This window comes from Falco naumanni, chromosome 20 (genome assembly GCF_017639655.2).
Source record: "Falco naumanni isolate bFalNau1 chromosome 20, bFalNau1.pat, whole genome shotgun sequence".
Classification (NCBI taxonomy): Eukaryota; Metazoa; Chordata; class Aves; order Falconiformes; family Falconidae; genus Falco; species Falco naumanni.
This window is the reverse complement of record NC_054073.1, coordinates 260,969-278,786: the sequence shown is the minus strand read 5'-3', so window position 1 is coordinate 278,786 and position 17,818 is coordinate 260,969. Positions and strand designations below refer to the sequence as shown.

Genomic DNA, 17,818 nt, shown 5'->3' with positions numbered 1-17,818 from the left:
CCCTAGCAGCAGCCCCCACCCCGGCAGAGGTCATCACCCACCCACCCTGTCATCCCAAATTCCGCTGCTTTGACGTTTTTCCCCAGAAACGCCCCCGGTTCAGGATGTGCAGGAAGCGGATGGGGCTGGCGGTGGTGGGGGGGGCGGGGGGGGGGGCAGTGGAAAGCCCCATGTGCCACTGCACCCCATGACCCCCAAACCAGGCACTGCCATGGGCAAGCTTCGTCCCCCCTTTTATTTGTGCTTATCCCACAGCCACAGATTGGACAGTGAAGCCCCTTCCACAAACCAGCATGGCCCTGACACTGGTCCCAGTGCTGAGGACTGGGGGGGAGGGGCAGCCTCAGGCATATCCTGCTGCAAGGCTGCCCCGTGCCTCAGTTTCCCCACCTGTAAAAGTTGGGGGGGTCACACTACTGACCTGTTTGCCAGGCGGCCGGGGAGCGACAGCAGCTGGGGGGGGGACTCTGAATGCCAAACCCCACTCCCCACCCCCAGGCTCCCATTTCACCCCCCCCAAAAAAAAAAAATAAAAGGAAAGACCAGGGTGGTCTCCTCCCTCCCCCCAACTTGGGGCACCCCAAATTTATTCCCAGGGGAAACGCACCCCATGGAGCATCCTCCCTTTGCCTGCCACCCCTTTCCCAAGACACCCGCTCCTCGGCCAGGCCCTTGGAAGCAATAAATAATGGGGGGGGGGGGGGGCAGCTGGAGGAGGGCGAGGGGGTGCAGAGTCCAGCGTGGATCCCAGGACACCCCAGGGTCAGGATCAGGCCGTCCCATTGGGGAGCCAGCCAGGGCTGCTGTCCTTGTGGGTGGGCAGGGGAGAGGCGGGGGGCTCGTCCTCCCCAGGGGTCTGATCCGTCTCGGATTCGGAGGGTTCGCCCGAGCCGCGCCGGCGGTTCTCGGAGCTGTAGAAGAAGGAGAGGGTGCGGAAGGCGGGCGCCATGTGGTCCTTGATGCTCTCCAGGAGCTGGACGAAGGAGGGACGCTGGCGCGGGTTCTGCTGCCAGCACAGGCACATCAGCTCGTGGCTGTGGGAAAGAAGGTGCCCGCTGGGTTTGGGGGGGGTCCTGGTACCCCACGGCCACCCCAACCGCTGCAGAGACCAGAGTGACGGGCTCAGCGCCCAGTTTAGTCCCCCAGCAGGGTGGGGGGCTGAGGCGGGGCGGGTCTCCCCTTCCCACTCACAGTTTGTCGGGGCAGTTTTCCGGCCGCTCCAGGACGCCGTTGTCCATGACGAAGCGCAGGACCTGCTCGTTGGACATGCCCTGGTAGGGCTGCTCGGCCAGCGTGGCGATCTCCCACAGCACCACCCCGAAGGACCTGCCAGCACGCCGCCGCTCAGCCGGGGGGTAGCAGCCCCCCCAATCCCCCTGGGCTCCCCACACCCCACCACCTACCAGACGTCGGACTGGGTGTTGAAGATGCCATCTTTGAGGGCTTCAGGGGACATCCAGCGGACGGGGAGCAGCCCCTTGCCCCCTTTCCGATAATAATCTGTCTCGTAGATATCGCGGGTCATGCCGAAATCTGGTGGCGGAGGAAGAGGAGGAGGAGGAGGAAGGTGTGAGCAGCAGGAGAGGCAGGGCTGGCAGCAAGCCCACCCAGCGCTGCCCACCCACCCACCTCCAATCTTGACGGTGAAGTCCTCGGACACCATGCAGTTGCGGGCCGCCAGGTCCCGATGGACGAACTTGTTGGCGTTGAGGTACGCCATGCCGTCGGCGATCTCCCCCGCCATCTGGATCATGTCCCTGAGCGACGGCGGTGGCAGCCCGGGGTTGTTCTGCACCGTGCACAGAGAATTGGGGCTGGGGGGGACACACATCGGGAACCCCCAGGCATGGGGGGGTTGCCCCTTCAGCAGTGGAGCACTGCAGCGCCCGGCCAGCCCCTCACCTCGGCGTCAGGTCGGAGCGAGCGCAGGTAGCTCTTCAGGTCCCCACGCGTCATCAGCTCCATGATGACCAAGGCTGGCTGGCCCTGGGACACGACACCGAGCAGACGGACCTGGGGGGACAGAGAGGGGTGGCATGTCACTGGCCAGGCCACCCCATGTCCCCTCCCTCCCCCTCGGCCACCCGCCTACCACGTGGTGGCACTTGAAGGCTTTCATGACAGAGGCCTCGTTGAGAAACTCAATGCGCTCTCGCATGGTGGCCAACTCGTTGACCGTCTTCAGGGCCACCTTGGTCTCCTCACCCTCAGCAGTCAGCCCCAGCGCCAGCCCCTCGTACACCATCCCGAAGGAGCCCTGCCCCAGCTCCCGGATCACCGTGATCTTCTCCCGTGACACCTCCCACTCATCAGGCATGTACACTGCAGGGTGAGGGGGAACCACCCCATCACTGGCACCACCACCATCACTGTTGCCATTCCCATCCCATCTCCATCCCCATCCCCATCCCCATCCCCATCCCCATCCCCATCCCATCTCCATCCCATCTCCATCCCCGTCCCACCTCCATCCCCATCCCATCTCCATCCCATTTCCATCCCCATCCCCAACTTCATCCCCATCTCATCTCCATCCCCATCCCATCTCCATCCCCAACTCCATCTCCATCCCCATCACCATCCTCATCCCATCTCCACCCCATCTCCATCCCATCCCATCACCATCTCCATCCCATCACCATCTCCATCCCCATCCCATCTCTATCCCCATCCCATCTCCATCCCCATCTCCATCCCATCCCATCACCATCTCCATCCCCATCCCCACGCCCAATGCCACCCTGTCCCCATTCCCATTCTCATTCCCACCAGCACATCCTCAGCAAGGGAAGGGGGCAGCAGACCCCACAGGGACACCCCTGCCCGTCCCTACGTACTGTCCGAGGCACTGAAGTACTCGGGGTTGACGGAGGCGTAGAGCGTCCCGCTGGGGTACCCATCGTTGCTCCTGCCAGGGGTGGGAGTCACTCAGAGGACGGGGGGGCGAGGGCACGTTCCTCAGCCCTGGCTCGGCTGGATCTGGCCCCAGCCCAGCCCTGGGGGGGCAGGGGGGGCAGGTAGCTACCTCTTCTTGTTGTAGAAGAAGACGAAGACGGCGAGGCAGGAGATGAGCACCATGAGGACCACGGGCGTGACGGTAAGCAGGACGTAGAAGCTGCCAGACTCCTCCTCAGCTGCCGAAAGCAGGCAGCCATGGGCCGGGACCCAGGAACTCATCCCACCCCACACATCACAAGGACATTTGTACCACCACCGCCACCACTGGGCCAGAATGGGGGAGCCCCCAGCTCCCCAGACCAGAAGCACCCACTGATCTCCGGGTGTCAACATCCCAGAGCATCCCCCAGTCTCCCAGATCTCCCAATCTGACAGCATCCTCTGACCCTCCAGTGTCCTGGTCCAGCAGTATCCTGCAATCCCCCAGTTCCTCAGTTCAGGAGCATACCCCATCTTCAGCATCCCAGTCCACCAGCACCCACTGATCCCCAGCATCCCAGAGTCCAGGAGCATCCCCTGATCCCAAATGTCCCATCCCCTGATCCCCAGCATCCCATCTCCTGATCCCCAGCATCCCAGTCCACCAGCACTCCCTGATCCCCAGCATCCCAGAGTCCAGGAGCATCCCCTGATCTCCATCATTGTGGTCCAGGAGCATCCCTTGATCCCCAGCATCGAGCGCCCATGAGCATCCCCTGATCCCCAGTGTCCCATCCCCTGATGCCCATCATTCCAGTCTGGCAGCACTCCCTGACCCCCAGCATCCCCCAATTCTCCAGTGCCCTGGTCCAGCAGCACCCCCTGACCCCCAGCCCCCTGGTCCCACAGCCCCCCTCCCTGCCTGCCCCACGGGTGGGGACCCCGCTGGCATCCCCCCTGCCCCCAGTGGGTACCTGGCCCCAGGATGTAAAACTTGACAAGCCCCGTCCACGAGCCGTTGCCAGCCAGTGAGGTGGCCCGGACCTTGGCTGAGTAATTTCCCGGCTGGAGCAGAGCCAGGTGGACCCCCCCATACTTGGAGTAACGGTGACGGGAGACACAGACCACGGTGGTGACCTCCTGAAGGGGATAATGTGGGGAGGGGGTGGTGGAGAAGGGGGTTTCATTCCTCCCCCAGCCATGCACAAGGCTCAGGGGAGGGAGATGATGGAATGGGTTGGGATGGGTTGGGATGGGATGGGATGGGATGGGATGGGATGGGATGGGATGGGATGGGATGGGATGGGGTGGAATGAGGTGGGATGGGGTGGAATGAGGTGGGATGGGGTGGAATGAGGTGGGATGGGGTGGAATGAGGTGGGATGGGGTGGAATGAGGTGGGATGGGGTGGGATGGGCAAGGGGAGCTGTGGGGAGGGGTCCTCACTTCGCTCTCGCGGCTGTACTTGATCTCATACTTGAGGATGAGCCCGTTGGGGTTCCTGGGCTCTTCCCAACGCAGCAGGACACTGTTCTTGCCAGCCGGCTCCCACGTGACGTTGCCAGGAATGTTATCAGCTTGCACTGGAGAGGGACACAGAGGGGGTCAGCTCCCGTGGGCATCCCCCAAACCCCACTGCCAGCCCCTCCATCTCAAAGGCAGCAGGACCCCAGAGCATCCCACCATCACCGAGGCAGAATTTGGGAGTGGGGAAGCTGCCGGGACGTACGCTCAGGCATGGTCCTGGCAAAGACGAAGGTGGCGGCGCTGCAGCCCACGGTGTGCGCGGCGTGGTTGCAGGCATGGATGTCGATGCGGTACTCGGTGAAGTGCCGCAGCCGCGACAGCACTGCTCGGTCACGCACCACCTTGTCCTCGAAGATCTGGAAGTCGGGTTTGGGCTCGCTCCCGGTGCGGCTTGGGGCTGGCGGCTCTGCCGAGGAGGCGTTGGCCGGGGATGTGATGGCCACCACATCCCTGCGCCGCTTCGGGGTCCTGCAGGACATGGGGACGGGAGGCAGTGGGGAGCCAGGACACCTAGGCTGTCCCCTAAATTGGAGCAGGGGACAGGAGACCCCCCAGGCTGGTGTGGTCCCCGCTCACCTCTGTGGGTTCTTGTTGATGGATGTCACCTTCCAGGGGGGTCTGAGACAGCAAGAAACTGGTTAAAGAAGCAGCCACTGGACCCCCCCACCAGGGGCAGACCCATGAACCCAGGCTGGGGGACTCCACCGACATGGGACACCCCCCCAGACAGCACCTGGGGATGATGATGGAGTTGTGGAGGAAGTTCTCAAACTTCTTCTGGAAGGACTCAGCTTCCCCCTCCATGCGGAGCTGCCCATCGGCGGGGCGGCAGGGACAGCACCGCTCCTCCGTGTCCTGCTCCACCTCGGGACCGTCCCCATCTCCAAAGCGGGTGTCCGCACTGCTGGTGGGCAACTTCAGCCCTGTGGGCAGAGACGGGCAGGGCTGGCAGCACTCCCGGCACGGTGGGAGCATCCTCATCCCACCGGTGTCCTCAGCCGCTGCATCCCACCTGCCCCTGCCTGCCTGCCCTGCCTGCCCTGCCTGCCCTCACCTTTGTGGCAGTAGTCATTGACGTAGAGCTCCATGTCCTCGGCCAGCTGCTGCCACAGCACCAGGTAGTAGGTGATGTTGCCGTTGCGTTGCGTGGGCGGCTTCCAGCGCACCACGATGTGGGAGGAGGAGTTGGACATGGAGATGACATCCCGGGGAACCGTCGGGGCTGGGCGGACACAGGGGTGTCAGTCTATCTGTGGGGGGCCACCATGGGTCTCCCCAGCCCCCTCCCCAGCCCCTTACCCGCTGGCATGGTGCGGATGTAGACCACCTCGCTCTGTGCCCCGTAGTTACGTCCTTCCTCGGCAGTGGTGAGGGTGATGGCACGGACGAAGATGGCGTATTGGGTCCAGGGGCGGAGGTTGAGCAGCGTCACCCCCGGCTCCTGCTCGCTGCTGAGCGGCAGCTCCACGTCCAGCACGTTCCAGCTCTGCGCCCCACAGGCATCCTGCCCCACATACTCTGACACATTCTGGAAGGGTCTGCCCCACATCTGGCATCAGGGAGGGTCCTGGGACCCCCCCACAACCCCACCCTGGGGGGTCCAGCAGCTCACCAGGGCACACCATGGGTTGGGTTTCCCAAGCCCTCCGTGTCGGGGACACGTGGGGGACAGGGACCACTTACGACTCCTTGTAGTAGACGATGAAGCTGAGGAGATCACGGTACTCGGGGGGCCGGTACCGCTCCCACTTCAGGAAGATGCGATCAGACTCGGTGACGTTGGAGATGAAGCGCAGGGTCTGGGTCTTGCCTGCGGAGAGGAGACAGGGTTCGGGCAGGGGGTCACGGCGTTGCTGGGGGTCCCCGTCCCCATACTCACAGGACGCCCGGTCCCCATTGGTGCGGGGGTTGATCTCCGCCTTGTTCTGCCGCCCCTTGGTGCCCGTCACCTCCTCCATGCGGTAGATCTCGGCCAGGCACAGCTTGGGGTTGAAAGCGAAGTACATCTTGCCCACGGGGATGGAGAGGACGTGGTGGCTCCAATCCCAGAGCTGCTGCAGGTTCTGGTTATCCAGGACGTACAGGGTGTAATTCCTAGAGGAGGGCGTGGATGGAGGCAGCGGGCATGGGCACCCCCAAGCCATGTGTCACCCCAAAACCCAGCCCCAGCCTCACCCGTCCACCATGGAGTCACCGCGGATCAGCTTGAGGTTCTTGAAGAAGGACAAGGAGACGAGGGCAAAGGAGTGCTTGATCTTCAGGAAGCCCGTGATGGTCTCGATAAGCCCCAGGCTGCTCTGCAGCTCCGAGGCCAGGTTATCTGGGGATAACCCACAGGCGTGAGCTTGGGGAGGAGGGCATCCCCCCATTCATTCACCCTGCCAGGGAAAAGACCCCCCTCCTTCACCCCGAGCCCCCTGCCGCAGCTCTGCCACCCGCGCCAGGTTGTGGGGGGCCACATCCAGCACTCACAGCCCCGACGGATGTTCACAATGAGGTTGCCCTCGACGAGGGTGCAGCCCCCCAGCTCCTGCGCTGCCCGCGTCGAGTCAATGGTTTTGGTGCCCACCTTGCACTCCTTGGGACACAGACCCTCACACTTGTGGCAGAAGATGCTGCGGGCAGGACGATGGATGGAGACAGGAGGTGAGCCAGGCGCCACGCCACCACCGTGTCCATGCCAGGGGGCACCAGGGACCCCCCCCCACACCTGCTCTCATTCCTGATGTAGCCCGAGGGACACTCGGAGAGGCACTGCTGCTGGTGGATGACGAACTTGGACGCATCACGGGGGTTGTCAGAGACCTTGCGGAGGCTGGCACAGTACTCGGCGGTGACGCAGCGCCAGCCCTCGTACTCATAGGTGCGGGGCGGGCAGGAGGGCAGGCAGTGCCCGTTGAAGTGGAAGTGGCGGCAGGCAACGCAGGCTCGGTTGTCGCGGGGTCGCCCGCAGCCCCCCAAGCACTCGGCGTGGCAGCACTCGCCTACCGCCGTGCATGCCGAGCCCACGCCGCATGGGCACACTGTGAGGAGAGAGATGGCACCGTGGGCGAGAAGAAGCCTCTGGGGGCAGATCACCCAGCCCTGGGGCAGCGCGGCGGGGCAGGAGAGCCGGGGTTTGCACAGGGGTGGGAGGGAAGAGGTGGGAAGGGCTGGGGGGGCTGCTGGCACCCTCCAACTCTGGGGGACAAGGGGAGAAGGGCAGAGGGATGGAGGGAAGGAAGGAGGGAGGGAGGGAGTGATCCAGAAATGAAGCAATGGAAGGATGCAGGGATGGAGGGAGGGATGCAGGGATACAGGGAGGAGGGGATGCAGAGGTGAAGCAATGGAAGGATGCAGGGATGGAAGGATGGAGTGATGCAGGGATGGAAGGATGGAGGGATGCAGGGAGGGAGGGATGCAGGGATGAAGCAATGGAAGGATGCAGGGATGGAGGGAGGGATGCAGGAAGGGATGCAGGGATGCAAAGGTGGATGAAGCAATGCAGGGATGGGTGAAAGGATGGGTGGAGGGATGGATGCAGGGATGAAGTGATGGAGAGAGGGATGCAAGAATGGATGCAGGGGTGGATGGAGCAATGCAGGGATGGATGGAAGGATGGGTGGAAGGATGGACGCAGGGATGAAGTGAGGGAGGGATGCAGGGATGGAAAGAGGGATGCAGGGATGGAGTGAGGGATGCATAGTGCAGTGAAGGGATGGGGGGATGCAGGGACAGATGGAGGGATGGCCGAGTGGCAAGGGGACGGAGGGCCAGGTGCTGAGGGCTGGCTGAAGGCTGCAGGGGCAGACGGTGGGACAGACGGACGGACGGGGTGAGGCTCAGCCCACACCGAGCCACAGGTGCCCAGTGCCGGGGCAGCAGCCGAGGTTGCAGCCCCGATAAGGATCTGTGTTTATAGTACAGATTTCATTACCAGCTCTCCTGTTTACAGCAAACGAGCCCGGGAGGGGCCCGTATTTACCTCGCCGCTGGGGAAACACGGAGCCGGGAGCTGGCCTCTCCTCCGGAGGATGATACAGCACGGGTCCGGTTACCCCCGCCACGCTACCACCACGCCACGCTCCGGCGCCAGGGGAGCGACGACCACGTGCCGGGGCCTGCCACCCCCTTGCAGCTCCACCACCCCTCCCCAGCACCCTCCCAGTTTACCTTACAGCCACCACGGTGCAAACCGGCACCATCCCGGCCAAGCAGCCGGCATGGCTGCGCCCTGTGCCACCAGCACCCACCTTTCTGGCAGTAGCTGGATGTCCAGCAGCGATAATCCAGCTGCCCGTTGACGCTGGTCTGCGCACACGGCTTCTCCACGTCGAGGATGCCCGGGCAGACGTCAGCGCACTCTTCAGCCAACTTATTGCCGACGATGTAGGTGTTGTCCACGGCGTCGGGCAGCAGCAGCCCCCAGTCAATGGTGGAGAGGTGGCAAAGCTCCTGGTTGCGTTCGATGCGGACCGAGCCGCGCAGGATGTGACCCAGGCTGTGCAGCCCCACGTCCCGCAGATGTGGCATCTCAAAGATGACCAAGGCATAGCTGAAGAAGAGGTTGGTGCCACGGATGACGGAGAGGTTGGGGAAGAGATCCCGCAGGCTCTCCAGCCCGTAGACGCGGAAAAGGAGCAGGTACTCGGTGATCATGAGCAGGCGAGGGAAGCTGAGCCCCCGAAAGTCCTCGGCGCCCGTGGTGAACATGAGCAGGATCTGCAGGTTGCCCTCGATGATGGAGCAGTTCTCCAGCTTCTGGAGCTGGGAGACGTCGTTGCGGATGTCCATGCTGCCGCAGACTGGGGTGACAAGAGAGGGGACCCAGTGGGTTGCAGGGATGGGGCAGCTGCCCCTCACCGCCCCCCCCCCCCCCCCCCAGGGATCCCCCGCTGTGGCCAGCGCTGGGGCTGCAGTGATGCTCGGGGGGGTTTAATATCCTGGCGCGGGCTGTCAGACGAGGCTGCAGTCGGTGTGGGCAGCCGGGGAGATGTGAGCAGCTCTGACAGGCAGCCGGCGCGCTCCGGCTCTCTGGGGCACGCTGTGTCCATCAGCGTGGCGAGCGGTGATGCTAACGAGGGCTGGCTGCCCAGGCTGCCGTCTCACCCCATATCAGCCCCAGGACCATGGCCCAGTCCTGCTGCCCACCCCGGGGGGTGGGGGGTGGGGGTACAAAGGGCTTTCCCCCCTCCCTGAGCCGTGGGGCAGCTCACAGCATCTTAGTCCCCGCAGACGTGTGGTCCAGCAGCTCCCGCGAGGTCATTCCCATTAACTCCCCGGCACGGTGCCCAGGCAGCTAATGGTGCCCAGGTGGCTACCAGGGCTCCGCGAGCACCCCCACGGCACAGCCCCGGCAGTGGGATCGCTATCCCGGGGCTTTTCCACCCCCAACCTGGCAGGGAGCATCAGGGGCAGTTCAGGGCCGAGCATCTCCCGCATCCCAGTGCCGGCAGGACGTGGGAGCCAGGATGTGCCAGCAGCTTCCCGCTGGGCTGGCAGCATCCCCAGCCTGAAACCTGACGCTGAGTTACGGTGGAAAGAAGCCGTCGAGATCCCAACGAGGGATTTACTGTAAACACCAGGAATAAACACGGCCGGCTTGGCGTGTACCCTAAACACCAGGCACCACCGGCACCGCGGCGCGGCCACCCACTGGTCCCGGTGGGAGTTGGGGTGCATGGGGCACCCCTGGGCTGTTGGCAGCCAGCGGCTCGTGGCCATATGGCTACAAACACGTGCCCGGCAGTGGTTTTCCCCTCTCAGTGTCGTTGACCGCAGGCACCATGGCCCTGCGGTGGCGGCGCACGGGGGGCAGATGTGCCGCTCACCCCCAGCCCCACACTGGGGCTCAGCCCTTCGCCGGGGGCTGGTGCCAGCCTTGTCCCCCCTGGGGAGAACGTGGGGGTCCCCTCCATACTCCCATGGGACAGAGAGGGTGGCGGTGGGTGCAGCACCAGCGCCGGGGGTTGTAGCCCCCGCTGCCACCGCCACCCTCCCTGACCTTGGCAAAGTCACCATGCAAGGGGGCAGGGGTCCCCCGTGTGCCTGGGGGGATGGGGAGGGGTCAGGGGTCCCAGGTGGGAGCAGACACAGTGAGGCGCATCCCTCAGGCAGCTCCCAGCACAGCCCCAGCACTGGGATGCTTCACTCCCCCTCCTCCATCACTCCCACCCCCCCCAGCACAGCCCCTCCTCGGGGAAACTGAGGCACAGGGGGAGGGGAAGGCGGGACAGAGCAGCAGACCCTGACCCCAGCCCCCCTGGTGCCCCCCCCCCGGTGCCTGCCAGCTGCGGTGGGAGCCCAGGTGTCCCTCCCCATGGCCATCAGAGCCACGACCCACAGCCACCCCCTCCCCACCATGTTGTCCCCCCCCGCCCACCCCCAGCCATTTTCCATCCCAGCAGCAGCACTGGGAGCAGCGGTGGCGGCCCCGGCTCCCACCCAGCTACAATTTTCCGTCATCCCAGCTCCCGGCAGGGATGAGTGATCGATGCCCCCAGCTCCGGCCGAGCCCCCCACCATGCTCCTCTCTCCCCATCCCAGCAGCTGGGGGGGGGGGTCCCACACTCTGCCTCTCCTTCCCCGGACAGGGGGTCCACACATATGGGGAGGGGGAAACTGAGGCAGGGAGCACCAAAAGAGCTTTGCCTCGGTGTCCAGCTCAGGCACAGGCATCACCAAGCAGCCCCCTCCCACGAATTGCCCCCCTCCCATGAAAAGCGCCCCCCCCCCCAAGCTCCCAACCACCCCCTTCCAGGCACTTACTTTCAGAGGGAGCCCACACGGGGGGCAGCGGCAGGGAACCGAGGAGCAGCAGCATCACCCCCAGCCGCAGGGCACCCAGCACCCTCGTCCCCATCCCCGAGTGGGACCCCCGGGGTCCCGTCCCAGCGCGGGCTCTGCTGCACCGTGTCCGGGGGGCAGCGCCCACCGGCACCCAGGACACGCCGGGACAGGGGTGGCCCCCACGGCCCTCGCCCGGACTCTGCGGCCCCTTCACTTTTGTTTTCGGCTGCCGCACGCCAAATATTTAGCCTGACAACTGTCAGGGCCAGGGCCAGGGCTTGTTTGGGAAATAGAGAGGGGGAAAACAGGGCGGCCCCCCCGCGCCGGAGTGGGCTGGGGAGGAAGGGCTGCCTCCTGCCTCAGTTTCCCCACTTGGAGGAGGAGGAGGAGCCAGGGTGCTCCGGGGTGGGGATGCCAGGAAAGCAGCCAGGCACCAGTGGGGAACCGCCTCCCCCCCCAGAATGTCACAGCGGGGTCGGCTCGAGGGTCCCCCTCTGTCACAGGGTGGATCCGGGGTGCCAGAACCCCATGTCCCCCAGGGTCCCCACGTCCCCCAGGGTCCCCACGCCCCAGCAGCTCTGCGGCGAGGAGGAGGAGCGGGAGGAAGCTCCTGACGTAGGAGAGGAGGATGGATGAGAGGGAGACGTTTATTTCTCGCACAAGGGGCGAGCATGGGCGAGGGTCCCAGCTGTGAGGCAGCCCCTTCCCCACTGTAGCAGAAACCTGGGGGACAGGAGGAGGGGGGCTACAGCCCCAGTCACTGTCCAGCATCATGGAACTGGGAGCACTGGGGCCAGACATTGTTCCTGCCCCCTGGGATGGGGGAGATAGGGGGATCCCCAGGGCTCTTCTTGTTGGGGGGGGTCCTGTCTCCTTTCGGGGGGGCTCAGGAGCAGCTGCTTCTCCGCCGGCGCAGCAGCGTGACGGGGTGGCTGTCCGTCTCCTCCTGGTCACTCTCGCAGCAGCGCTGGGGGCACAGGGGAGCTGGAGGGCAGGGGCAAGACCCCCACCCGAGCAGATAACCCCCCCAGGGGAGAGGAATCCTCCCGCCCAGGAGTAAGGACCCCCCCCATGGGAGAGGAACCCCCCCAAGGTGAGAGGATTCCCCCGGGGGAAAGGGTACCCCAGGTGGGCACACACAGCCCCCCCACCTCCATTTGAGGGGCCTGGACCCCCAAATGCCTTCTCCCCTACCCTAGTCCGGGGGGGGGGGGGGGGGCGGGTCAGGGGGGTCCTGGCCGCTCACCAGCTCCTCGTCCTCCTTCCTCAGGCCGCAGAGCAGCCGCGTGCGGCACAGCCGGTTGCAGGCAGACACCATGTTGTAGGAGAGCTGGGGGGCAGGAGGGTGGGGGTCCAAGGAGGGGTCGCTCCCCTCCTCTGCCCCCCCCCCCCACCCCAGTGCTGCATCCCCCCACCCCCCCAGACCACCGAGCTACAGCCAGCCCTGGGAGGGAGCACACCACCAGGGACCCCATGGGTGGTGGGACCCCACTGCTGGGTGCCCCCCATCCCCCACCCCAGGATCGGGACCCCCTTCACCTTCCACTTCCTCCGAGCGTTGAACTTGCGGAAGTTTTTCATGTTGATGGAGGAACGGCTCCGGTTCACCGCCTGCTTCCTGCTGAGGGGCTGCGGGGGGCGAGGGCACCGCGGTGTCACCGGGCCCCCACCCCGCTCCGGGGGGGCTGGCACCCACCTCCCCACCAGGCCCTCTCACCTTGATCCAGGGGTGGACCAGGCACTCGGTGGCCGTCATGCGGTGCCTGCAGCACAGAGGGATGTGGTGGCTGGGGGCGGTGGGGGTCCCTGCCCCACACATCCACCGCAGGGATGGGGAGGGAGAAGGACAAAAAAGAGAAAGGAGAAGGGGAAGGGGATGGTGGGGGTGGGGAAGGAGATGGGGAAAGGAGGAGAAGGAGAAGGAGAAGGAGAAGGAGAAGGAGAAGGAGAAGGAGAAGGAGAAGGAGAAGGAGAAGGAGAAGGAGAAGGAGAAGGAGAAGGAGAAGGAGAAGGAGAAGGAGAAGGAGAAGGAGAAGGAGAAGGAGAAGGAGAAGGAGAAGGAGAAGGAGAAGGAGAAGGAGAAGGAGAAGGAGAAGGAGAAGGAGAAGGAGAAGGAGAAGGAGAAGGAGGAGAAGGAAATGATGGAGTGAAGAATAAGATGAAGGGAATAGAGGAAGGAGCAGGAGATGGAGCAGGAGAAAGAAGGAGAAAGAAGGAGAAGAAGAAGGAGTTGGAGAAGGAGAAAGAAGGAGATGAGGATGGAGCCAATGGAGGTGGAGAAGGGGATGGAGAAGGGGATGGAGAAAGAAGGGGATGGAGAAAAGGATGGAGAAGAGAAAGGAGTGGGGAAGGGGATGGGGAAGGGGATGGAGAAGGGGATGGGGAAGGGGATGGGGAAGGGGATGGAGAAGGGGATGGAGAAGGGGATGGAGAAGGGGATGGAGAAGGGGATGGAGAAGGGGATGGAGAAGGGGAGGGGGGCTCACTCTGGCTCCTTCACCAGCAGCTGCCGGATGAAGTCCTTGGCCATCTCGGAGGTCTGGCTGAAGCAGTGCTCCTCGAACTCGTAGGCACCAGCCACGACGTTGGAGAGGGTCTCAGCGTCCGTCTCACCCTGGAAGGGGGACAAGCCGCTGAGCCTGTGGGAACATGACAGAGCCACTGAGTGCCAGGACAGCACCAGCTCTGCTACCCCAGCGCCTGGGCTCGGCCACGGCACGGTGTCCCCGTGCCTCAGTTTCCCGCGGCCACAGCGAGCATCACCCCGTACTCACAGGATGTAGGTGATGACCCCAATGCTCCTGAAAGGCAGAGGTGGGGGTCAGGCGCTGCCCTCCCCGGCACCCCCCCTCATGCCCTATGGCACCTAGGGGGGTCCCTAGCCACCCCTGGCTCAGCCCGTCACCCCTGGGGTCCCCACTCCTCACCACATGTCGGTCGCGGAGCTCAGCGGTTCGTAGTTGATCACTTCAGGAGCTAGGGGTGAATGTAGAGCAGGGGGGGACATTAGAGGGGACAGCACCATCCCGGTCATGTCCCTCCCTGCCTGCCTGGGGGGTCCCTTCCCCACACCGGGGGTCCCTTTGCCATATCCCTGCAGAGCGCGCCCACTGCACCCCGCAGAGGGCTGCTTGGGGACCCCCCTGGGGACCTGCCAGCCCCCTACCGATGTACTGCGGGGTCCCGCAGAGGCTCTTGAAGGTGACACCGTCTTCCAGGCGCTGGGCCAGCCCGAAGTCGATGATCTTGATCTGGGGCTTGGGGTCGTCCTTCTCCTGCAGCATGATGTTCTCGGGCTGTGGGGACACGGCGGGGTGCTGGGGGTGCTGGGCTCTGCCGGTGGGCACAGCAGCATCCCGGGAAGGCAGGGAGTGGGAGATGCCTGGAGCAGGGGGGATGCAGCCCCTGGATCCCCCAAGGAGAAAAGAAGGGGGGTCCCCACAGGCACCTTGAGGTCAAAGTGGGCAATGCGGTGGCTGTGCAGGTACTCCACCCCGCGCAGGATCTGTCCCAGGAACTCGATGGCTTCCTCCTCCGACAGCATCTCCTTCTCCGCGATGAAGTCAAAGAGCTCCCCGCCACGGATCCTGCGTGGGGCGAGGACGGGGTGAGCTCTAACACAGCACAAAAAAGGGGGTGCCCCCACCCCGGGACCCCCACTCACAGCTCCAGGATGAGCACCACCTCAGCTCTGCTGGCGAAGAGGTCGTGGAGCCGCATGATGTTGGGGTGGTTGAGCTGGCGGAGGATGGTGACCTCCCGCTCCACCTGTGCCCGCTCCAGCCCCCGGCGGCTGCCCCGGCATCGCTGCGTCTTCACAAATTTGGCGGCGTAGAAGGTGCCGGTGCTGCGCTCCTGGCATCGCTTCACCACGCCGAAGTGCCCGCTGCGGCGATGCGCCGGGCTGGGGCATGGCCAGGCTGCCCCCAACACACACCAAGGGGGACAAGCCAGGTGCCCACCTGCCTTTGGGGCCCCCCTACCTGCACCCCACTCACCTGCCCAGCTTCTCCAGCAGCTCGTACAGGTCCTCCACGCTGCCCGGGCTCAGGGTGGCCACCAGCGCCTCGCTCCCCACAGCCCCCGCGGGGCCGGCTGTATCCTATGGGATGCACCAGGATCTGACTCGGCCACCTGCCCGGGGTACGGTGACATGCCCCATGTAGGGACCCCCATCCCACAGAGAGCACCGCAACCCCCCCAGCATGCACTAGAGGGGATTCTCTGGTGTCTAATACCATGGCTGAGCTCAGGCTCTGGCCGGCTCTCCCAGTTTGTGCTAAATTTTCCGGCACGTGGAAACGTGGAGAACTTCACCCCTTGATCCAAGCGGGCAGGAGAGGCTCAGGGGGCTTGGAAATTAGGCGGGGGCAGGCAGGGAGGGGGGTCACACCAGCCCCACTGTGTGCTGGGGGGGGATTGGGGGTGCAAAATGGGGAGAAAAACTTAACGTTGCCGGTTTGATTTTTTTTTTAAAAAGTGGTTCAAAAGTGGATAAAAGCACCACCGTGAGCTCATCATCCACGAGAGTCCGTCTGGTTGTCCCCGCAGCCCCCCGGCAGGGGACCCCGCGCACACAGCCCCCAACCTCAGCTCACCTGGGTGCTGTCAGGGGCAGCCAGGACCCCAGCCCAGCCGCCCTCAGCCATCGCTGCAAAGACAAGAAGGTGAGGGGGAGAGGGGCTTTAGGAGGGACAGCGGGGCCACACGGAGGCCTCCAATGGGCCAGTACCCTGCCTGCACCCTGTGGTCCTGGCAGAGACCCCCCCCAACTCATTACACTGATGAGAAGGACCCAGTAAGGGGGGGCCCAGCTCTGGTCTCCGGTAACTCCAAGCCACAAACCAGCCTCTTTCAGCTGCCAGCTCACGCAGCAGCAGGCAAACACCAGAGCCCGACCCCCCGTGCCTCAGTTTCCCCAGTTGTAAGATGGGACTAAGTGATGCTCCAGTGGTTGGGACTGAGCAGGGGTGCAGGGAAGGGGGGGGGGGGGGGGGGGCAGGCTCCAAGTCCCAACCTTGGGGCCACCTCAATGTCCCCAGTGCTTTGTCCCCAGGAGCAGGAGGCTTCCCAGGCTGCAGGGTTCAAGGCCAGTGGGAAAAGGGCAAGGACAGGGATAGTGGCCAGAGGTGGGGTCCTTCCCACAGGAAAAAACAGCTCGATAAGGGAGCACGAGACCCCGAGACGCCGACCCCCTCCCAGCTGCCTGGCTCTGCTTTATCTCAGCAAAAAGGATGGCGGGGCCAGATCCTGCAGCGGGGCTGCAGCAGCCAGATGCTGGTCCCCAGCCTGTGCTCAGCGTGCCGGGATTTACCCCCCCAAAGCCAGGGTGCACCCGCTGCCAGGGGCTTGCTCCCCCCACTGCGGGGGGGATCCGAGCCCCCTGGGGTAGGTCCCTGGGGACCACATCGCACCAGTCGCACGCCGCCTGTCCCAGTCCCCACAGGGTTCTGCTGCACCGGTGTTCGCCCCAACAGGTGCCAGGACCCCTCTTGTCCCCCCATGGTGGCCCTAAGGGACAGTCCCCAAGCCCGCTCCCCCCCCCTTACTCCCCCCTGCTGCCAGCCCAGCTGTGCCCCCTTACCCCCCCAAGCCCCCGTGCCCAGTCTCCTCTCCCTCGCTCCCCAGCCAGCCAGGACAGGGGACAGCTGCTGCCCATGGTGACAATCCTGTGGCACCCCCAGGCTCGGTGGGGGGCACCCGGCCAGGCACCACTCGCCCCCAGCACGGCTCGGAGCCAGCTGGTCCCCAGGCTGGTATGTGCATGGGGGCGGCTGCGGCTGAAGCTGAGCCACCATCCCTGGCGTGTGACACGTCCACGGGGTCCAACACGCCACCCAGGGTCACAGCGTGTCCGTTTGTCCCCTGGGGGGATGGACACAAGCAGCCCATCCCCCCCCACCCCACCCCACCCCTGTCCCTTGCCGCTGAGCCCCCTCGCAGCGTGTCGCCAAGCTGCTTTCGCAGGGAGGGAAACTGAGGCACGGGTGGCCCCATGCCACCGGGACCACGGTTGAGCTCACGGCTGCAGGGGGTGGGCTCGGGGGGGCTGCGGAGGGCAGGGACACCACGCTGAGCCAACACCCCAGCCCCAGCCAGCTGGAAAATGGGCTCCTGGGGAAACACCCCCGCAGGCGGCAGTGACATCCCACCACCAAAAAGCACCACAGGACCCCAAAGCTCCCTGCCCCCCCTGCCCCCGGACAGCCCCCAACCCCCCGGGGGAGCAGGGACCCCTTACCTCCGTGCCAGGCTCCGCGTTCCCGGTGCCACGACGTGCAGCTCCAGCCTTCCTCCAGCAAACCCCGGCCGGGCCAGGCTTTTCCTTGAAGTCCCGGCGTTTCCCGGGAAGCCGCTGTGGCTCAGAGGAAGAAAAGTTCTTTGCGTTCCTCCTCCCGAGGACTCTTGAGAAATCCCCCTACGCTGTCCCCACAGCTGCGGAGAGGAGCTGGAAAAAGCCTTTTAGGGACAATTCCCAAGTATTTCCAGCGCTTCGGTTCCTTGAGGAGTGGCTGGGACTCAGTGGGATGAGCTGCTGGTGGCCGATGTCCCCTTGGGTGATGTCTCCCCTGGCCGATGTCCCATGACCGCTGGGTGCCCGTAAACGTGAGAATTGCAAACAGGAAACCTGGCCGACGGATAAAAA

At 64.7% G+C, this 17,818-nt stretch overlaps 2 protein-coding genes across 4 annotated transcripts; both read right to left on the bottom strand.

Moving 5' to 3' along the window:
• Positions 1–646: 646 nt before the first annotated feature.
• Positions 647–11,245, bottom strand: INSRR (insulin receptor related receptor). Its single transcript, XM_040578016.1, has 22 exons — positions 11,152–11,245; positions 8,637–9,188; positions 7,115–7,427; positions 6,877–7,019; positions 6,580–6,724; positions 6,284–6,498; positions 6,088–6,214; positions 5,704–5,942; positions 5,459–5,626; positions 5,138–5,327; positions 4,981–5,022; positions 4,607–4,872; positions 4,324–4,460; positions 3,852–4,017; positions 3,026–3,134; positions 2,838–2,908; positions 2,093–2,322; positions 1,903–2,013; positions 1,630–1,789; positions 1,404–1,533; positions 1,192–1,326; positions 647–1,034 (listed from the first exon to the last, which is right to left on the bottom strand). The coding sequence occupies exons 1-22, from the start codon at positions 11,243–11,245 to the stop codon at positions 770–772; spliced, it is 4,008 nt and encodes a 1,335-aa protein (XP_040433950.1). The 3' UTR covers positions 647–769.
• Positions 11,246–11,801: 556 nt separating this feature from the next.
• LOC121080151 (death-associated protein kinase 2-like) lies at positions 11,802–17,788 on the bottom strand. Of its 3 annotated transcripts, none has more exons than XM_040578029.1 (13): positions 17,414–17,788; positions 15,771–15,823; positions 15,171–15,274; positions 14,837–15,058; positions 14,621–14,759; positions 14,339–14,468; positions 14,100–14,148; positions 13,947–13,973; positions 13,673–13,786; positions 12,890–12,935; positions 12,712–12,801; positions 12,419–12,502; positions 11,802–12,139 (listed from the first exon to the last, which is right to left on the bottom strand). In XM_040578029.1, exons 2-13 carry the CDS (start codon positions 15,819–15,821, stop codon positions 12,059–12,061), a joined length of 1,137 nt encoding a protein of 378 aa, XP_040433963.1. In that variant the 5' UTR covers positions 15,822–15,823; positions 17,414–17,788; the 3' UTR covers positions 11,802–12,058. The 3 variants fall into 3 exon arrangements, with proteins under 3 accessions (XP_040433963.1, XP_040433964.1, XP_040433962.1); XM_040578030.1 differs by having other exon boundaries at positions 13,673–13,811; positions 17,414–17,785; XM_040578028.1 differs by having other exon boundaries at positions 13,659–13,811; positions 17,414–17,783.
• Positions 17,789–17,818: the final 30 nt, after the last annotated feature.